The following is a 20,977-nucleotide window of genomic DNA, read 5'->3' on the forward strand; positions in this document are numbered from 1 at the left end:
GAACCTAACAAATGAAAGATTCAACTTTGCAAGTAATAAAAACGTAAATTCAAACAAGATCTCACTTCATTTATCATACTGGCAAAGATTTTTAACACGCTAGGACAGCCCTGTTCCTGTAGCAGGTGGGCACGCTGGTAGCTGAGGGGAGTGTCACGGTTCTGGAAGGCAGTTTGGCCGTGTTTATCAGAGACCTTCAAATGTGAACATGATGTAATCCAGTTTTTCTAGTTCTTGGAGCTTCTTCTAACGTAATCACCATGATGTATGAAGGATTTAACTACGAGGATGTTCATCGAGGGGCTGTTATCACTTCAATCAGAAACCCGGGTGCCCAGCAGCAGGGGATTGGACCAACCACAGAGTTGGTCCCTGTGGTGGAATCATACGCAGCCATTAACAATGGTGTGATGGAAGAATCAAGAACAGCATGGAAAGATGTCCAGGATAGAGTGTTAGGTTAAAAAAAAAAAGTGTAAGAAAAAATATGTCCCCGCGGGTGTGTGTGTATGTGTGAGTGTTATCGTTTTCTTCTCTTGGCTTATCTTCACTTAGCTGATTGATTTTTAACCTTTTTCCATGTGGAACATAGATAATTATTAAATTCGTGTGGCGCTCTGGGGGAGTGAAAGCAGCTCTGCGAGACTAGAAACAAGGTGGAGGGTGGGAGGATATGAGTCTATGAAGCAGCCAGGGGTCAGTCCTGCCTGGGGAATCATGAATGCCACAGTAAGCCTGATTTGTGGGGTTGGCAGATTCAGGGGGGAAAAAAAAAAACAACCCTAACAATAAACCCAGAATGCTCAGTTAAATTAGAATTTCAAATAAACAATGAATAATTTTTCTGTCAGTATTTCCCATGCAATCTTTAGGACATACTTATACTAAAAATTATTCATTGTTTCTCTGAAATTCTAATTTAACTGAGCACCCTGTGTTTTATTTGGCAATCCCAGTGAGAGCTCTGGGAACCAGTGAAAGCCTTTAGGGAAGGTCACGATACAATCAGATGCATGTGTCTGGTTGTATTTGAGGGTAGTGGGCCTGAAGGCAGAGAAACCCTTTAGGAGGTGAACTTAAGCCTGTGTCTGGAGGCTTCCAGTACCTAAGAGAACTCAGAGTCATAAGGGGCCCAGTTTGTGAGGACAGCGGCCAATCCCCACCCCAAAAGGGACTTTCTCTGAAGCATCCCTACCCTTCCTCCACCCCACCCCTATTGGTGCTCATCTCCCACCTCCCAAAACTTCACAGCAGAGTCCAGCACCCTACCAAAGCAGTCATCTTTCAGGATTCTAATCGCTGCTTTCAAACAGTATTTTAAAATGATAAAAGCAGTTCTTGTTCGTGGTAGGACAAATAGAAAATTAACTCAGACCAGAAAAAAAAAAAAAAAGGAACAAAAATCAACCCATATACCTGTATTCCCACCTCTAGAAACTTCTGGAATTTTCTAAGGACAGATACTCCACCCCTTCTCCACTTTTTTTTAAGATGAGATTTACTTACTATAACATGCGAACATCCTTCCAGATACTAAAATGCTATCCTTTTATAATACCGGTTTCATTCATTTGTTCATCAAATGCTTATTGAATACCTACTGCATGCCAGCCACGATAGCAGGTGTTAGACAGGGGTAGACAAAGCAAATATATTCAGATATACTCCCCATTTTATGGAAGGCAGAGAGAGATAATAAACAAAAGGGGGAAAAATCCCCAATAAATACATAATAATGTGTGCTAAAGGCCAAGAAAGAAACATTTTGCAGAATAACAAATATCAGGAAGGATCTCCTATTTATGGAAATAACATCTTTTATTTAACCAATCTCCTGTTACTGGATATTTTGGTTATTTTTGGTTTTTCTATATAATGATGCCATAATGAACTTTCTCCCTAGCAAATTCTTTGTGCCCATCCATAATGATTCCTTTAGAATAAATTCCTAGAAGTGGGATTTCTGGGTGAAGACATACAAACTTTTTATTAGTTTTTCTGTAACATATTGAAATGCAATTTTGTGGGGCACCTGGGTGGCTCAGTCGGTTAAGCCGCTGCCTTCGGCTCGGGTCATGGTCCCAGGGTCCTGGGATTGAGCCCCGCATCGGGCTCCCTGCTCGGCGGGGAGCCTGCTTCTCCCTCTCCCTCTGCCTGCCTCTCTGCCTACTTGTTCTCTCTCCCTCTGTCAAATAAATAAATAAAATCTTTAAAAAAAAAAAAAAAGAAATGCAATTTTGTATTTTCTCTATAGCTTACGTGTCTTTCGTTTTTAAAATAACATGCTGCAAAATTAAAATTTGGGGCGTGTATAGTTTTATGAATCTTACATCCCTGTGCAGATTCATGTACTCACACCCCAGCCCTTTCTGCTCCAGCCTTCCCCCTCCCCAGCCCCTGGCAACCGGTGATCTGTTCTCCATCCTCTGCTGCTGTCTTTCCCAGGATGTCCTGTGATAAATAAGCGGAGTCATACATATGTAAATTTTTAGTCTGGCGTCTTTTAAGAACCATAACGCTGCTTTTGAGAGTTATTCGTGCCACTCTCTGTGTTCCTTTCATCTCTGAGTCCTCTCCCCTCGCATGGCAGTTCCAGTTTGCTTACCCATTCACCTGTTAGAGGACATTTGAGTCGTTTCCAGTTTGGAGTGATTCTGGCCAAAGCTGCCATAAGCATTTGCACGCAGGTTTGGTGTTGCTCCCCTGAACACCAGTCTTCATGTCTTCCGGGCCAATGCCGCGCGGTGGCGTCCCTGGGTCACGTGGGGAGTGTGGGTTTAATTATGGAACTGCTGCTCTGTTTTCCCACCAGCGACGTGGGAGACTTTCCGTGGCTCTGTGTCCTGGTCATCACCTGGCGCCGTCCGGGTTTTCACATCCGTGGCAGTCGGTGCGTGGGGCTATCTCATGGGGGTCCTAGTTGAAATTTCCTGGCTGGATAATCCGTCCGGAGGGTTTTTCATGCTTTTTTGCCGCCTGAAGGTCTTTTCGGGGGAGGTGTCTATTTAGATGTTTTGCCCACTTTTTTTTTCCTCCTTTCGCATTACTGTTAACTAAATCCCACCCTTTATTCAGAGGTCACTAGTTTTTCCCCAGATGTCCTTTTACTGTTCCAGGACCCGATCCAGCACACCGCATGTGGTCCGCAGGTCTCCTTGGCCTCCCTTGGTCTGTGCCAGTGTCTCAGACTTTCTGTGTTTTAAGAGGCACGTTTAGGGTGCCTGGGTGGCTCAGTTGGTTAAGCGACTGCCTTCGGCTCAGGTCATGATCCTGGAGTCCCGGGATCGAGTCCCGCATCGGGCTCCCTGCTCGGCAGGGAGTCTGCTTCGTCCTCTGACCCTATCCCCTCTCATGTGTTCTCTCTCTCTCATTCTCTCTCTCTCAAATAAATAAATAAAATCTTAAAAAAAAAAAAAGAGGCATGTTTAGAGCTTGCGTGGGTGAGCAGGGGTGCCCACGTCACCTGTGGGTGGCCGGCCTGAGCCCCCGAGTGTCTACCTCCCACTCTCCCCTGCAGATCGGCAGCTCCCCGAGGGCAGGGACCCGGTCTGCCTCCACCGCCTGAGACCACGTCCGCTGAAATGTCTCCCCAGTTACTGCTGCCCCTTCGGCATTAGTTATAGGCCTGGAGCTAAACCAGGGACGTCCAGGCTGAGCTCTGCACAGAGCCCAGGGGCAGAGGAGGTGGGCCGGGTCTGTGATCAATGGCTAACCTTTCACCTTCGCCCCTACCCCCACACGACTGTTTGGACAGCAGTGGGTTTAGTCGGTGCCCTTTAAATAGCATGAAAGGGCCTCACGCTGGCCTGTTTTGTTTAAGGAGATTACATCGGCGCAGTGCGTTCTGCCACAGGGTGTGCAAGCCGGCTCACCCGAGAACAGAGCGAGCGGCATGTCCCCCACGAAGCACATGTTTGGAGGAAAAATAGATGCAATCAAAACCATGGAGGATACAGTTACTCAGACCCTTAGACATACACCCGTATGCACAGGCCCGTGCACAACTGTACACACACACACACACACACACACACACACCCCTCCCGCGTCCGTACTCACCTGTGTGTACCTGCAAAGTCACGCTCGCTTGCACAAATCCCCAGACCCAGCAGCACACATCCTACTTGTGGGCCTGCATTCAGCCCCGTGGGCCTGCTCACTCCGCAGACTGTCTGCAGGCAACCACACATGTGTTCCGCACACCCATTCACAACTGCAGGCTTGTGCCCCATGCCTGCGGGCGCACATCCGGGCACACAGAAGGAATGCACACACACAGGCCTCCAGCAGCCTCCCCGCTTCAGAAGTGCACACGCTTGAAATCACAGTCATAAAAAAAAAAAAACACACGGTCACCTTCGGAAATCTCTAAGGGCTTTTGTATCAAAGGAAAAAAAAAAAAGGTTAGACTAGGTTAGAGTGACGTCATTGGGTTGAACCAGGACAACAAGCAGAGGGGAAGGGAAGGAAGAAAGGTTTTCCATCGCTTGTCTTTCTCGGAGTTCAGGCAGAGGTTGGAGGCCCTTCTGTGGCTCCTGATTCGGAATATACGCTCGAACCAAATGCTTCTACTTCACCAGAAGTGGTTGATGGAAATACTTACCTGGGGTGGTTCGAAGGGCGTGCTGCCCCATCATGGCTGCCATTGCGCGTGGACCCTCGGAGGGGCAGCCACTGAGCGCTCTGGGTGTTTTCTGTACGCGCGTTGCTTCATTCCTCTGGGTCGTCTGGGATTTATATCCACCTCAGGACATTCTGTTGGGAAGCTGCAGATCAGGATGACAATTTCTTGGGCCCCAGAGACCGGGACAGAGCCCTCTCAGGGGCCCCTCCGCGCTGTGGAAGGGGCATCGGCGTGGCGCCAGCCCAGAGTCCATAGGGAAGGAGGGGCAGGGGGGAAGCCGGAGATGCAAGCAGGTGGCCTGGCCCAGGGGGGCTCTGTTGCTGCTCAGCCTCGGGCGGCACAGGGCTGTCATCCCTGAAGAAGCCTGGCCCAGAAGCAGGGCGAGCGGAGGGTCTCCCAGGGGCCTTTACCCCACTGCGGCCTCATGGTGGGTGTGGAGCTGGCTCCCGGCAGGTCCTGGGCTGGCTTCCCTGGATGTTTACATTCTAGAGCCCCTGCCAGGAATCCCATCCCTTTGCTTCTCCGTCTGCTTCCCTGATGCTCCCTGTTCCCTCCTGCCCCACGTGGAGACATCCTTCACTGTCTGTGTTGGTCCTGTCTCCGGCCATCTCATCTCCCCCTGCTACTTCTGCTGCCAACAGTTCACTCGTGAATGTGAGCCTCTTCCTCACGTATCCTAGCCACCTGTCTCCTCCTTGTCCAGCAGGATGAACTGTTCACTCGGGGGTTCAGCAGTCACTTTCTGCAGGCAGCTCCAGAGCGCGTAGCCGAAACACGGCGGGCACACGAAGGTAGCTGCCCAGAGTGAGAGCTCAGCAGTATTTGGTTGTTAGAAATTGTTCGCTTATTCTTCAGCGACTTTTCACTGCACATCTGCCGTCTGCCCCATCCTGGGCTAAGCCCAGGGTCCGTGACATGAGGTTCCAACCCTCGGGGAACTGATGTGCTATAGGAGGAAAGGGACACTCAGGGCTTGATTATGTACCAGTCAGAAACACAGGCAGTAATTGGAGAGGCTGAGCAGGGGACAGAGGAGTCTATATGGTTGTCGCAGTCTGGGAGGACGTCCTGGAGGGGCTGGTGTTTGACGGGATCGTGCAGGTCAGCTGGAAAGGAAGGCATTCCAGGCAGGTGGCTGGAGGTGCAGGTGAGGGAGACCAAGGGGGTCAGTGGTAGTGGGTTTGCTCAAGAGTATTTCAGCATGAGTTGTGGGCTCCTGTGTTTCCAGCGGCTGTCTTGTCGAGGAGGGCACTGCAGGGCGAGCTGGATCCTGACCAAGCACCCAGGCCTCGGGCCACCCACCTGATTCTTCACCCAGCTCCTCAGGATTGTTCGGTTGGAGAGCAAACTGCTGGCTTTGCCCAGGGGCCAGCACCATCACGCAGCCCGTCCCTGGCAGCCCCCTGTGTCAGTCTTATTAAACTTGGGGCCACCTGAGGAACAGCAGTGGGAACCCCAGCTGTTGAGACAGGAGGACAGAAGACTCTGGGAGGTGTGGCAGCCGTCTCGGGGAAGGGCCCTGGAGACTTGGAACGAGGACCAGTGAGCCGTACCTCCAAGACACAGACATGGGCTGGAGCTCAGGGAGCTCTCTGTCCCCACAGGCCGTGTGGCCCCCTTGCTGGAGAAGCTGCAGGGTGGAAGGAGTTTGAAATAGACTCCCCTCCCACCCCAAGTCTGGGATCCTTAGACTGAGCACCTGTGAGAGTCTTGGCTTGTCATTCTGACCAGTCGTCCATGGGACCTTGGGGAATCTAAATTAGAGACCCAGCCTCCCGATTTAAAGCAAAATGATCAGTAGTGAAGACTGAGATGGGAAGGCTCTCTTCCCTCTTCTTTGAGGAGCCAGAAGCATCAGTTTGCCAGAATTCCTTCCATCTCTAAGGTTTCCCAGTTGGCCGACGTTTGCCTGGACACAGACCGGTCCCCATCCTGCTCCCCTCTTCTCGCCGCTCCAGACCCTAAGGGAAGGCCCCGGTGGTGACTGAGGCAGGAGGGACACTCCACAGGGCCGAGGCGGTGACACATCCCTGCCTGCTCCCCCCACTCCAGAAGGGGCACCATCAAACCTCCAGCTGCAGAGGAGACTCTGGGATGTGAGAAGAGTCATCTGCCGTCACGGGCAGATCATGGTAGAGCTGGGACCAACAGCAGATCTGCCAACTCTTGGTCCGGCGGTCTTTGTCCACCCCGTGCTGACTCCCCATTTCTCCCCCACTCGCTTGGTCTCAGTGGGTGGCTGGAGGTTTGAGAAACTGGATTCTTACTCCTTGCCATAGAAGACTGGATGTTCTGCTGCCTCCCCACCAGCTAAGCCTGGAACTAGGTCAGCACTGAGGGGCTTCCCTCCTCATCCTCAGAGGCTGGTCCTCCTGCCCCCAGGAGCAAAGCAGGACTCCTTGATTTTGTGCGCTCCTTGCCTTCTGCCCCTACCCTTCTCTCCCTGGGAAGAGGCCCCAAGCCCACAGGGTAGGAATAGAGGACAGAGCCGGGGGCTAGAGGCCGTGCTTTGTCACTAACTAGCACACATTCCCTGCTCTCTCTGGTGTGAGTTCCCCCCAGTTAAAACTCGGAGCTTGAGCTCATCCCTACAACCCTTGGTCTCTGCAACACGGAGCTCCCCATGCGGCCCAGCCCCTATTGCTATGTGGGGTGGTCCCAATCCCAGGCCGGATGCCAGAGGACACTCCAAGGGTCCATGGGGTCATGGGATGGGGCCCGGAGATCAGTGAGGGGGCAGGAGGGGCAGGGGCTGCCCCCCAGTCTGGCCTCCAGGAAATTGCATAACAGAGATGTTTATTTTTGGTAAGGCTGGGTGGGATTTCTTCTCTTAAAAAAAACCCAAAACATAAAACTTGTTTGTCTGCCAGCAAGATAAATATCTTTGCTGAAAGCTCTTGGCCCGGCTGCCATCTGCAGTTTGCATAACGTTGTCACCGAAACCGCGGCGGTCTGCGTGTGCCCGGGCTCACGTGGGCGTCCTGCACATGGCCCCTCCCGATGCCGTGTGCACATCCGCCCGCTCCGGGCACTCACCTCCACCCCCTTCGTCGGGGCCTTGGAGAGAGAGGTGGGGATGGCAGGCAGCTGCCCCTCGTGCCTTCCCAGGGCACACGCAAAGCTCGGGAGGAGAGCCAGCCCGAGGCCTCAGCCGCCAGGATGCGGACGGAGCAGGGAGACCTGAGCCAGCAGCATCGTCCCGACACTTGATGCCCGCCGCGTGGACCTGTTCCCAGAAGAGGTGCTCACACCAGCCACGCGTGCTTGCGACAGTCAGAGCTTGTACGTGTGCAGGCCTTCTCCAGTGCTCCCCGGAAGCCTTATTAATAATCGTCGGTACATTACCGCACGGGCCGGGGGGGGGGGCGGCGCAGAGAAGGGCTCACACCAGTCTCTGGACACCAGGCCAGGGCCTGCACCTGCTCCCGCACCCAGATGCTCTTGGGAGGGCCCGCCTGCTGGGAAGACTTCTCCAGGGTCCACGTCCTCTGCTGCTCGGAAGTCCACACTGGAACTGGGGATTCCAATATGGGCAGAAACCTACGGAGCCGGCGCCGTGCTAAGGGCTTTGCCTGTTGGCCTCCTTAATCCCACAGTATGCCAGGAGGAAGAGCCCACAAGTATCTTCATCCCCATTTTATAGAGGGGGGAAACTGAGGCACAAAGAGGTTAAGTGAGCTGTCCCAAGTACACAGCCAGAGCGAGGTACATGTGGGAGTCCTACCCTCCTCCACTAGCTCCAGAGTCCACGTTCTAACCTTGACTCTGAGGCAAGTGTGTCTGCCCAGGGTGCTGACGGGTCCATTTGGGTGTGGACAGGTCACTCCCTGCCTCTCTCTCCCCCTGCTGGCCTCCACCTCCTCATCCCTGACTTACATAGATCCACTGGTCCTTTCCAGCTCTGGACATCTAGGAATCAACCAGTGGAGCCCCATCCTGGCAGATGGCAGTGGCTGTGGGCCCAGGCCTCGAGCTTAGTGTGAATCTAGTGGGGCACACACGTCAGCATCCTGGGGACGCAGGCGCCCGCCCTGCTTCTTTAGTAAATGTGCCACTTGCCTGGAGCAGGCCGGACCCTGCGTGGACAGTAGGTGAAACCTGTGGAGGGCGAGGGGCGTGACCCCTCACGCTGGATTCTTCGGGGCGGGGTGGGGGGATCTCCTCAGCTCCTGCTGAGCCCAAACAGGATCAGGCCTGGATAGGAAGGGCGTTCCTGTCTGCCTCGACGCTGGCCTCCTCCTTGCCCCTGCCCTGTTGGGCCAGACATGGCTGCTGAATTAGCTTTCCCTTCCCCTGGGTGTCTGAGGCACTGGGTCAGCATTCCCAATGCCCAAAGCAGAAGTTCTGACAAAGGGGATCCTTCTAGAAGGAGGAGCCCAGGATCAGTGGGGGCGGGGATTAAAGGTCCAAGAGATCAGATTGACCCAGAGTCATATTACGTTGGTGGTAAAAGGGGTCCATTCTGAGATGATGGCAACGAGGCTCAGAGAGGGAAATGGACTTGCCCAAGGTCACACAGCATGTTAATGGCAAGTCAGGACTAGAACCAGGGCCTCCTGCCCTCGCATCCAGTGTGACACTGACAGGGGAATGGCAGGGGAGGGCTCTCCCTGTCCCTCCCTCCTCTCTTGCTCGGTTCAGTCATTGTTCTCTGACCTTGTTTCCTCCCCCTTCAGCCAAAGAGAGCTCCCTGGGTGAGCCAGAGTTGCCGCCGGACTCTGACACCGTGGGGATGGACAGCAGCTACCTCAGTGTGAAGGAGGCTGGAGTGAAGGCACCCCAGGACCGGGCCAGCGCCGAGCTGCCCAGCCCGCTGGAGAAGGCTGACTCCGAGAGCAACAAGGGCAAGAAGCGGAGGAACAGAACTACCTTCACCAGCTACCAGTTGGAGGAGCTGGAGAAGGTCTTCCAGAAGACCCACTACCCCGACGTGTATGCCCGGGAGCAGCTGGCCATGAGGACAGACCTCACCGAGGCCCGCGTGCAGGTCAGTGAGGGCAGCTGGGGAGAGGCTGGGATAGCAGGGCCTGCCCTTGGGCTGGTGGCCAAAGCTGGGACTGCCTGACTGTCCCTCAACCGCACCAGGGCTTTCTTTACTTCAGTCCAAGGACAGCCTGCCCCTCACACCCTTGCTCCAAACAGGGCCAGTCTGCTTTTACCCACCTGACTATCAGGCCTCCTGCTCTGGCAGGAGCAGGGGCAGAAGAAGGAGGGTCGCCTGTTAGCTATATTCCTGGGCTCTGTGTGCTGTGAGTGTCCAGGCCCTTTCACAAAGGAGAAGATGACTGATCTTTGCCCTCGAAGGCCTATCTCTTAGGAAGGAAACAGGATAGACCTAAAGACATCCACAGCAGTCCAATGGGCAGAAACAGAGAACAACCTGGCTCTTCTTTCTGCCCAGGATAGCTGCCTCCTCCATCTTTCAGCTCCCAAATCAATATACCTCCTTTGTGAAGTCTTCCTGACCACCGTGGCTAAAGCAGTAGCCCCCTACCACTATCCAGCCACCAGAACACCCAAGCCAACAGAACCCAACCCAACACAACATAACCCAAACCAACACAGCCAACCCAACACAACCCAACACAGCCCAAACAACACAGTCAACCCAACCTGACATGGCTCAATGCAACCCAACAGAACCCAACCCAAGGCAGCATAACCCAAACCAACACAACCCAACACAACTCAAGCAACACAGTCAACCCAACCCAACACAGTTCAACATAACCCTAAAGAACCCAACCCAACACAACATAACCCAAAGCAACACAGCCAACCCAACACAACCCAACACAGCCCAAACAACACAGTCAACCCAACCCAACACGGCTCAACACAACCCAACAGAACCCAACCCAAGGCAGCATAACCCAGAGCAACACAGCCAACCCAACACAACCCATACAACACAGTCAACCCAACCTAACACAGTTCAACACAACCCAACAGAACCCAAATAACACAGTCAACCCAACCGAACACAGCTCAACACAATCCAACAGAACCCAACCCAATGCAACATAACCTAAACCAACACAGCCAACACAACACAACCCAACTCATCCCAAACCAACATAACACAACACAAGCAAATCAGATCACCTTCTTCCACATTGTCCTGTTTTTTTTTCTTTGTAGAATATATGACTGGCTTAAATTATTTTATGTTTATCTCCTCTCACTATGATGTGAGTTCCTTGAAGACAGGTACTGTCTGATTGTTCATCACTATATTCCTACCAAATAGAGAAGGCTGAACTCAGAGCAACGAGGGCAAAAAATAAATATTTGTAGATTGGTGGACCTCTTTTGTCCAGAGAGGTGTGTCCTCCCTCCTCGCATGAAGTTACAGCAAGAAAAGAACCAGAGAGGAAGCAAAGACCTCTGAGTACCCAAAACACAGAAGACAAAATCCATGCACTAAAGCTCAGGCTTCAGCTTCACACAAATAAATGTCATGCTCAGTCTACTTTTCCATCCCAGAGCATGTGAGGAATGGCAAATAAAGTGTTGTCAGATAGCGGTTTTTCCCCCTCCAGTGGGGTGAGGGAAGTCAACAGCTTGAGAACGAAGAGCAGTTCTTGGGTTGTGTTTTTTTTTAAAGCAACACAGCTCAGCTGGGCTAAGCTCAGCTCAGATGTGGGTTCAGGGCCAGGACAGAGCCTTCCGTTATCCGCAGGCCCCAAGGGCGCCCCCTGCTGCCTCAGTTCACTAAGGAACCTTCAGCGAGCGTTCTTAAGGCATCAGTCACAACCATGTTCTGTGTAACAAGGCAGAGCTTCTGTAACATCGTCCAGAAACGTTTTCATTCAAAATGGATCATGCGAGAAAGGACCAGCAATTACCATAAATATGCAGCCATCCAGAAACTGCAGGTACCCAGAGTGAACAGTCGGGTTGTTTGGCCACAAGTTCCCGGAGTCCGGCTGCCCCTCTTATTCCTGCCCAGTGCCTGGTGAACGGTTGGGGAAGGAAGGCAGGGCAGGTGAGGCTTTCCTGTCATTCCACAAGCATTCACGCACCAGCTGTCTTATTTGCATCAGGATAGGCCGCCGTGTGACCCCCTGGGCCTCAGAGTCTGGACAGTAACCCCAGAACGTGGCCTCGGCCCAGCCCCTGGATTGGGAGGAACTGAAGGAGCTGGTGGAGAAGGGGGTGGCTGGTTATGGGACATTCCTATAGGCACCGTGTTCGTGTGGGATCGACTGATCCATCCTTTGCACAGTGTGTGTGTGTGTGTGTGTGTTCCTTACAAGTGCATGGGAGTGCCTGGGAGTAGAATTCACTTAGTATCAAAAGAAGGATGGCGCTTCTAGGACAAACCATGGAAATGACACTGGGCTATAGAGAACATTTTTCAGGTGCCATCGCATAACCAAAGCAGAGTGTTCCCTCTGCGTGTGCGCACACACCCATTTATGCCTGCTTCCAAAATGGAGTAGAGGCAGCTACAATTAAAGACTTGTTAGCTTCATCTAAAAACAAGAACGGTGCCATGAAATAGACAGGTAATTACGTCAAACATCTAGGCTAATAATCATAGTTGCCACTGAGCACAGATTTCAACCCTGAGCTTCCCAGCAGCCAAGGCAGAAAGGGAAATGCTGATGTGTTTGCATATCTTCTCATCTAAGGGGAGGATCATAGGAATATAGAACGTTAGTGCTGGAAAGGATCATCTATCTGGTCCTCTCGTTTGATAATAAGTAGGAGGAGGCCCACAGGTGGGACGTGATCACCTGTGGTCAGGTGACTCAGGAACAGTGACTCAGTGGCAGGGCTAAGACTAGAATCCAGGACTCCAGAGCTCCAGCCCAGTGTTTCTTTTACTTTAGTTGGCTCGGCCAGGACATGGGCCATATTGTTCTGAGACTTTTCTTTGTATAAAGGCAGCAGGGTGGGTGGGATCTCCATGTGCGTCAGACCTCTGGATCGAGCCTGGCAGTGCCCCGAGGTTTGGGGGGAGTGGTGGTGGAACCCCCTGCCTGCCCCTGCTGGGTTTGTTCGGGGCCCCTACTCGGCTGGTGGGAAGCCAGGTGCCTGGCATAGAGTGGCGCTGGGGACAGGGAGGGGGTGGGCGGCTCCAAGAGGGACCTTTCCTGGGAAGAAGCTCGGGGCTTGGCCCTGCTCCAGGGGCTGCAGGGGCCTCTCTCTGCTGTCTGGGATTCCAATCTCCGCAGCTGGTGCTGAAGACAATAAGACAGAGGCCTCCCCGCCCTGGGCCACCCCGCCCTGGCCCCAGATGGGCTGCGGTTACTGAGGCCCCTGCCAAGACGGTTGGTTCCTTGGGGAGAGGCCTGTGCTGAGCAGGCCCAGGCCAGGGTGGGCCGGGAGCGGGGTGGTCCTGGGGCGCGACATGCAGACTAGAAGGCTGGACCTCGTGGTCCCCTCTCCCCCTTAGGGTTGTCCTGTGGAGACAGGCTGGGGCCGCAGAGCCCTGAGGCACAGAGCATCTGTGGGGAGCTCTCCGATCGCCAGGCTCCGGGGGCCAGAGATGGAAGGACGGCCGTGCCTCATCTCCAGGCCCTCCACCGTGAGCTCAGAGGGGCCGTGAGGATGTCCGGCCACCACCCAAGCTGGGGGGCTTGAGGCTTGAGACTGCAGAGCCGCGGGGCTCACTTAGCAGAAGAGCTCCAGCCCTGCGCAGGAACGGGGCCCAGTGCTGCAGGCAAGGGAAGAGGGTTTGGGCGGTTCTGCTGCCCCACAGCCTCGCCTCCCGCCTCCCGAAGTCTCTGGGTCTTTAACCCTCCCTTCCATCCCTGGGCCAGGCCCTCCTCCACTCCCATCCCAAAGACAGCGTTATCTCTGCGCACTCCCCCGCTGCTCAGCTGTCTTCCCAGATAACCCAGCACCCCCACCACCGCTCCAGCCCCCACATTCCATCTCCCCCCACTGTGCTCCTCCTCCCACTTCTGGGACCGGCCGCCCCTGTCCCCTTGCAGTGCCTCCCCAGCCCATCCAGAGCCTGCGGGACATCTCCAGGAGCACCCCTCCACCTGCCGCTCCCGCCTCCCACCACCGGGGCTCCCGGCAAACCCCCCACAGTGGCGGCCACGGACACTTTTCCTCACCTTCTCCCCACCCCCCGAAGAAAGAATGGAGCCATATATCTTGATGCCTCCAGTGGGCTTCTCCCCTCCCCCTGGCTTCCCCCCCAGCAAACCCTGGGAGGCTGAGGAAGGAGCGGAAAGACGGAGCTAAGCCTGCAGGAAATTAAACATGAAATGAAAACAAGCTCCTCTGATTCATTCTCTCATCCTGCCCCCCGGCCCCCATTCCAGGCCACTGATAAAGGGGGATCCCGTTTCAGTGGTGCAGAGAGGAGACCCGATCCGCCCTTGGCTCTCAGCGGGCGGCCTGGGCCTGGGCCCCAGGAGCCCCTGGAGGAGAAGGGGCCCAGGAGGCTCTGGAGCAGGGGCTGAGTGCGTCTCCTACACCAGACTCAAGTCAGGGAGGCAGAATGACTGTCAAAGCAATGCCAGCCCGTGCGTGCACATGCGCGTGCGCGTGCGTGTGCACACATGCATGTATCCCTGGGACCAGGGAAGGAAACTGAGGTGCAGCGCCACACTGGCTCCCTGCCCCCACCCTCCCCACACTAACACGAGTCACACACATCCCAGCTTCTTTTCCTTTTAGCGAAAGACAGCAAGAAAAAGGTGAGGAGCTATAAATAAACGAGTGTGCAGTACTCTCAGAAACTCTGTGACAGCATTTATCATCTCTCACCTGCTGTTCTATGAGGCGCCACCCCCGTGAGGACATCAGTACAGATATTGGCCCCATTTTGCAGACACAGAAAGCGAGGCCAGTGGCAATGCCAGGGCTGGAATGGGCGCTCGGGGGCGCGGCTCCACTGGAAGCCGGAACAGGCGGAGCAGCCTCTGCGCTACCCTGCGCTACCCTGCGGGGCTCCCCGCCTCTGGCCCAGCTCCTTCTCCCTCCTCCGAGGATGCTCGGTGCTCTCAGCTCGGCTGCTGGTGGGCTGCCGTTGGGGTGTGCCCACTTGCACCTGAGTCCACTGGCAGGGACACAGCTGACAGAAACCTCTCTCTGGGGACTCCGAAGCCTGCCTTTGACTCAGCCTGAAGCCATTTCTGGTCTGGAAGCTGACCCCTCCCCTCCTCACACCCTCTCCCACCTGTCCCTGCCCCCTTCCCCACCCCACCCTGGCCCCAGATCCCAAGCCACGTGCAGGGCTAGCAGGCCCCAAGTCCAGCTCTTGTCCATGAAGCCTGGGAAAGTTCTCAGCCTGTCAGAAGTGTTCCTGCAAGGGAGCCAACAGCCCCCACCCACCCGTCAGAGACCACAGCTCACACACCTGGCTCAGAGACCACCCTCCCCACTGCAGCCAATGCCCCAGCGGCCCCTGCTCAGGGACAGGGGGGTCTTCACTCCTCCTTAGAGTCAGGCCACCCTCTGCATGAGACCTCGCAGTGGCCACCTTTACTGACCACACCAAGAGCAAAGCCCCGGGCTGGGCATCAAGGCCCTCCACAATCTGACCTCTGCGTCCACGGGTCTTTCTCTCCCACCACCGGCCAGCTGAGCAGCGGGGCCTCCTGGGGTCTCCTGAGCGTGCCCTGCTGTTTCTACACTCGGGCCCGGCCCCAGGCCCCCCCTCCACGAAGCCATCCCTGAAGGCCTCTGCTGCCACAGGGGGCCCGAGTGGGGAGACTTTCCAACACGAAGGCTGCAGAGAGGACTCAGACAGGTAGGAATTCTGATTCTGGGCCACTAGACAGGCCCCAGGGAACCCCGGAGCTTTTGGGAAATTATGGCCAGACTGTGTGAGCATCTAGAGAATGATTTTCGAGAGGAGCCGTCACAACTTTTGTCAGGTTCCCCTCAGGAGTCCGTGGCCCGAGGCAGGCCAGGCCACACGGTGCTGGGGTTGGTTAGATGACCGCTAGGATGACCAGTGACATGACGCATGGGTGCGACACTTGCCTGCTCTGCATTCTGAAGCTTGGAATAACGAAGTCTGGCCCAAGAGCACACTGTGGTTAGTTGGGGTTAAGCTCGCCTTCCCGACCCTCAGCACGGCTCGTTCTAGATTGTGAGCCTGGAAGCTAAAGGCTGAGGCAGACCCTTCCCTGCAGCCCCATGGCCCAGACCATGCGCTGCGATGGGTGGGAGCTCCAGGGAATGACGTGTACCTTCTGACCCCCCCATGACAACTGCTCTGTCCTGTAGGTCTGGTTCCAGAACCGGAGGGCCAAGTGGAGGAAGAGGGAGCGTTTTGGGCAGATGCAGCAGGTTCGAACCCACTTCTCCACTGCCTACGAGCTGCCCCTCCTCACCCGAGCGGAGAACTACGCCCAGGTAAGTCCCAACCCCGAGCGGCCGGCTCCAGCCCCTCTGGCTCCGGGAATGGGCATCTCAGAGGAGGGCCTAGCCCCCCTCAGATGGGACTCATCAAGCCCAGTGCAGGTGTGTGCCTGTTTGCCCCAGAATGTGCGAGGCCGGGGCCATTTCTGCCTACCCTACGTGCCGGCCCAGGCTTGGCTGGGCGTTAGGGAGGGCCAGGCCTGGACAGAGAGGGAGGCTTTCTCCTCTGCCATGTTTGCCCCTTTCGCTGTGGGCATCAGAAGCAAGGCAGGCTGAAGACCAGGGCCCCCAGGCCATCAGGAGCCACCCCGAGTGTCTCCTAGGAAAGCGAAGTCCGGAAAGCTGGGGGGCTTGAGGCAGGGCTCTAGCGAACAGGGAGGTCTTAGTCCCGAGACTCAGTCCGGCCCCAGACCCTTCTCACTTCAGACAAGCCATGAGCTCTCCGAGCTTCGGTGTCTTCTGAAAACTGGACACGATGAAAGTACCCACCCCAACTCTTTCGTGAGGTTGTTGAAAGGCCGAAATTAGACAACACAGAAGTACTCTGGGGACTAAATAGCCAGTTAAAGGTCGCTCTGCAGCTCTGAGCTCTCCCAGGCGGCTGTGTCCCAACCTGCCCTCTCCTCTGTCCCGTCCCGTCAGCCTGGCCCCATTCTAGCGGCATTGGAGTCTTCAAGAGATGCAAAGGGGTGAGAAGTGGTGTGAGCAGTGGCCGACACCGGGGCACTTGCAGAGATGTCTTTCTAGCTGGGCCCACTCCTCACACCCCACAGCCTGCCCGGCAGAGGCGACTGGTCCCTCCCCTCAGGCCTCTTGGTGGCCGTGGCAGCATGGCCTCTGCCTTCAGCTCCAAGCCCGGCCCCACCCAGCAGCGAGCCGGTGGCGCAGGCCTTCCTGTTTCCTTTAAGACCCACTGTCCCAGGGCCCTGCTGTCCCGTGGCCCCTGGGATGCCCTCCCCCCGCCCCCAGACCAGCTCTGCCCCTCCCCCTGCCGGGATCCATGGGGTCAGGGGTCAGGCCTGGGGTGAGGCTGAGGAATGTGGGGTGTCTCTCACACACACACACACACACACACGCACACACGCGCACACACACACCTCATCCTCAGCTCCTGCTGCATACTTTCCTCTCTCCCCGCCCTCTGTCCTGGGAGGATGAGCCTCCAGCCTGGCTCCTGGGTCTGGATCTCTGCTGCCTGAGCTCCCTGCTGGAGGGAGCGGGGAGGGGACCAACACAGGGCGGGCTCACCCCTCCCACCTGCAACACCACATATCACATGCCTCCTGACGGAGGGGAAGGGAAAAGCCGCTGATTCCCCACCACCCCAGGCAGGAGGAATGTGGTCAGGCCAATCTGCCAGTGGTTCTTGTGGCCATGACAATGCCCTGTGGGACTTGGGGGCGGAGGTCCCCCCTCATTCGGCTTTCAATGTGAGTGGACTACAAACATGGGTGGGGAGGAGAGCAGGCCAGCAGAAGCTGCTTGAGGGCCCCCTGTGATCGCATGCACAGGGCTGAGAGTTCTCGTTTCCTCTGGTCCTGCTCACCCGGGCCCTCCCCAGCCCAGGTCGGCCTCCAGTCCACCCCCAAGTGCTGCCTGAGCATCACACACACACACACACACACACACACACACACATGCACACGCCCTGGCCTGTGGGCATCCAGCCTGGCTTCATCCATCCACCCGTGGGCACTCACCACGTCCTGAGGCAGCCCCTTCCATCCTGAGCCAGTTGTGAAGCCTCGAGGACACAGCCTTTGGAAGCTCAGCCGCTGGTCTTGACACTGGGAGATGAGGCCCCACTGCCCAGCCCTGCCCCCTCCACACCACAACCTGCAAGCCCAGAGCCCACGTTCCCAACGCCAAAGCTCTCTGAGTTGGGGGTCAGCTCCCATTTCTCAGGTTCCTGAGATGCCCCAGGCCTGGTGAGGAGCCACAGGGGAGTAAGACACAGTTGCTGACCTTCAAGGGCGCAGGGAGGGAAAGTCGGCCCCTGCATCTCAAATTCCGAAGTCAGCTGACTGAGGCGGGGCCGCCCTCAGCAGCTTGGCTGTGCCCTGAAGGCAGCCCTGTCACCGGGCCCTTGATGGAGTTCGAAGTTCGGTCCTGAAAACAATTTCTCCCTGCTGGGAGCCAAGCACAAAACCCAAACCCTCCCAGGTCTGGATGGCCATAAAGGTTTTGAGAGGCTCCGGGTAAACACTCGGGCATGATCTCAGCGTAACGAAGGGCTCGTGAGTGGGGAGAGGTCGTCTGGGGACAGGGCCGGCCACCCGCCCCCCACGTGCCCTCCCCCCGCAGCCCTGCCCCAGCCGGCTCTCCCTTCCCTCTCCCCAGATTCAGAACCCATCCTGGATCGGCAACAATGGGGCTGCCTCGCCAGTGCCAGCCTGTGTGGTCCCCTGCGACCCGGTGCCCGCCTGCATGTCGCCTCATACCCACGCCCCCGGCTCCGGGGCCAGCGGCGTCACCGACTTCCTGAGCGTCTCCGGGGCAGGCGGCCACGTGGGCCAGACACACATGGGAGGCCTGTTTGGAGCAGCGGGCCTCAGCCCGGGCCTCAACGGCTACGAGCTCAACGGCGAGCCGGACCGCAAGACCTCGAGCATCGCGGCCCTGCGCATGAAGGCCAAGGAGCACAGTGCGGCCATCTCCTGGGCCACATGACAGGGCACCGCTCGGCCCGTCCCCACACCCTCCCCCACCTTGGGGCCCTGGCCACGCCCACGCTCCCCAGGCCCCCAGCCTCCCGTTCAACTTTCCCCTTAGGAACCTGGCCTGGGCCAGGGGCCCGGCCCTCAGCACTTTCAGCCACCCCAAGTGTGAGGCCCCGTGGGCCACTGGGAGGGAGGGGGCAGCAGGTCCCGCCCGCCCTGGCACCGAGGCCGAGCCCCCACTCCTGGCCGGAGGCCGTGGAGGAAGCCGGGTGGCCGAGTTTTGCAGCTTTGCATCCATTATAAGCTGAAGACCCTTTCTCCCCACTCCTGCTCTTCTGCCCTGCCCGGTTTGAGGGTTGAGTCAAGGCTAGTTTCCCATCCAGACCGAGCAACGGCCACATGCCGTCACGTCCGTCCTTCCCTCTGCCGTGTGGTCCCCTGGTCACCGGGCCAGTGACTGTGTCTGAAGAACAGAGTTCTGTTCTTCCGAGTCCTGCAGAGTTGGCCTCCTGCCCCTCCCATCGCCCCGTTGTCCTCCTAAAAGCCCACGGAATCCGACCTCCTGGGCCCAAGGCACCCGCCTCACCTCCACCCACCCTGGCCGGGCCCCTGCGCTGGACCCACCTGGAGCACTGCACAGAACAGGAGAGGGGCTGGAGCTGAAGAATCCTGCTGTCATCCAGCAATGCTGGCGTCTAGGAGAGTGGATCGTCCCCGAAGGGGCTTGTTCCAGCTCCCTTGCACCCGCAGACTCTGGATCTCGGTGAACACTGCAAGGGGAGGACACAGGCCACCCACAGTATCCACAGTGCTGCAAGAAGAAGAGCTTCTAGAGAGAGGAAGAGCTGCCAGGTGTCCGGGAAGGGACAGGGGCTCAGGCACTCACTTCCGCTCTCCTGACCGCCCGACAGCCCACAACCCGCAGGATGCCTGTTGCAGTGGGCAGGTCTGGGCAGCTTTGTTCTCTAGCCAGTCAGACCCCTCCAGGAGGACCTGGAGACGCTTGTCCCTTCCCCCACCCATTCTGGGAGCTCACCAGGGCTGCTGAGCAGTGTCCTGGCGTGGAAGGACTTATACCTCGGAACACACGAGTAGGGCCTGCAGTCATGTTGGGAGAGGGGGGTCGAGAGCAGCGTGCGGAATTTGCTGAAGGATGTGTGCTCACACTCTGCCTCTCGGCCCCTACAACCGCCTCAGACTGCCTGTCCCTCGCCAGCCATCCCTGGAGCAGCACCCTACCTGCCCAGAGCCTTCCACGGTGGGTGGGGGCCCCGTGTTCTCCCAGGCGAGGGCAGAGAGAGCCTGCTCTTGCCCTTCATCCCTAGGGAATCCGAAATCTCAGCCCCCTCTCTCCAGCCTCTAGAAGGGCTGGTGGGCTCCGCTCCTCTGGGTCGCTCTGTTCCAGATGTGGGGGGCAGGATGCCGTCCAGAAGCCGTTTCCCTGCCTGCAGGAAGGTGCCTCCTTCTGGGGAGGAACTCCACCTCTGCCTGAGTGGAGACGAGCAGCTCGAGTTTTGGCACCAGATCCAGCCGTCACCTAACCTAGTGGCACACGGTCCCTGTCCTCTGGGGCCGGCCTTGAGAGCCCGAGAGGCCCCTCCAGCAGGCAGCCCCTGGGGACAAGTCAGGGAGGAGGGCCAAGTCCAGCAGGCTTGGGGGCCTGCACACAGGACAGCCTCTTGGTTTGGGTGGAGGGTGAGATCCTCTGCCCTTGAGCCGCTCAAGGCTTAGAAGGAGTCACAGCTCCCCCGCCTGCCTTGTGCTCTCGGCCCTGGAAACAGGCCTGGGGAAGGATCTGGCTTTGGCTTCCCTTGGTAAGAGTCAGACCTCTTTGTGAACCGTATAGCTCTAACATGGATCTTCTAGAAGTGAAAAGCATCTTGGACATGGAGTTAAATGTTGGTTTTAAATGTTTCATATATCTGAGGATCTTGGGATGACTCTTAGGAAGCCTTTTGCAGTTCTGAGGTTCACTGAAATAACTCAGGCTCCCCAAATCTAGGAAGGGAAAGGGAGAAGCACTTAAGGCTGGGAATCATTCCCCTTAAGGGCTCTGGTGGCTGGCAAGGACAAGGGAGGAACCCTCATCACACATGTTCTTACCCGGGAGGGGATCCGTGCAGAGAGATGGAGAACTGGGAGATCCCCAGAGGAGGAGGGGAGGGAGGGGGCTCTAGGCAGATTCTTCTGGAAGGGACCCCTGGTGCTCAATTCCTCTATCTGGCTGCTTTCTGGCTGCCCTTCTCACCAACAGAGCCAAGTATTTATGATTCAAATGTCGGGGTGAAATGTGCCTGTTCACCTCCCCACAGGTAGTTCCCTGCCCCAGGCCCCCCAGGGCCGGCCCAATACTGGGAGA

At 56.6% G+C, this 20,977-nt stretch overlaps 1 protein-coding gene across 1 annotated transcript in view; it reads left to right on the forward strand.

Annotated features, from left to right (window-relative positions):
• Nucleotides 1-18,628, forward strand: part of ALX4 (ALX homeobox 4) — a 39,804-nt gene extending 21,176 nt beyond the window's left edge. The window contains exons 2-4 of the mRNA XM_021684761.1: nt 9,301-9,611; nt 15,824-15,952; nt 18,299-18,628. Coding sequence (XP_021540436.1) covers nt 9,301-9,611; nt 15,824-15,952; nt 18,299-18,628 — 770 coding nt within the window. The remainder of the gene's footprint in view (nt 1-9,300; nt 9,612-15,823; nt 15,953-18,298) is intronic.
• Nucleotides 18,629-20,977: the final 2,349 nt, after the last annotated feature.

Source organism: Neomonachus schauinslandi, chromosome 11 (genome assembly GCF_002201575.2).
Source record: "Neomonachus schauinslandi chromosome 11, ASM220157v2, whole genome shotgun sequence".
Classification (NCBI taxonomy): Eukaryota; Metazoa; Chordata; class Mammalia; order Carnivora; family Phocidae; genus Neomonachus; species Neomonachus schauinslandi.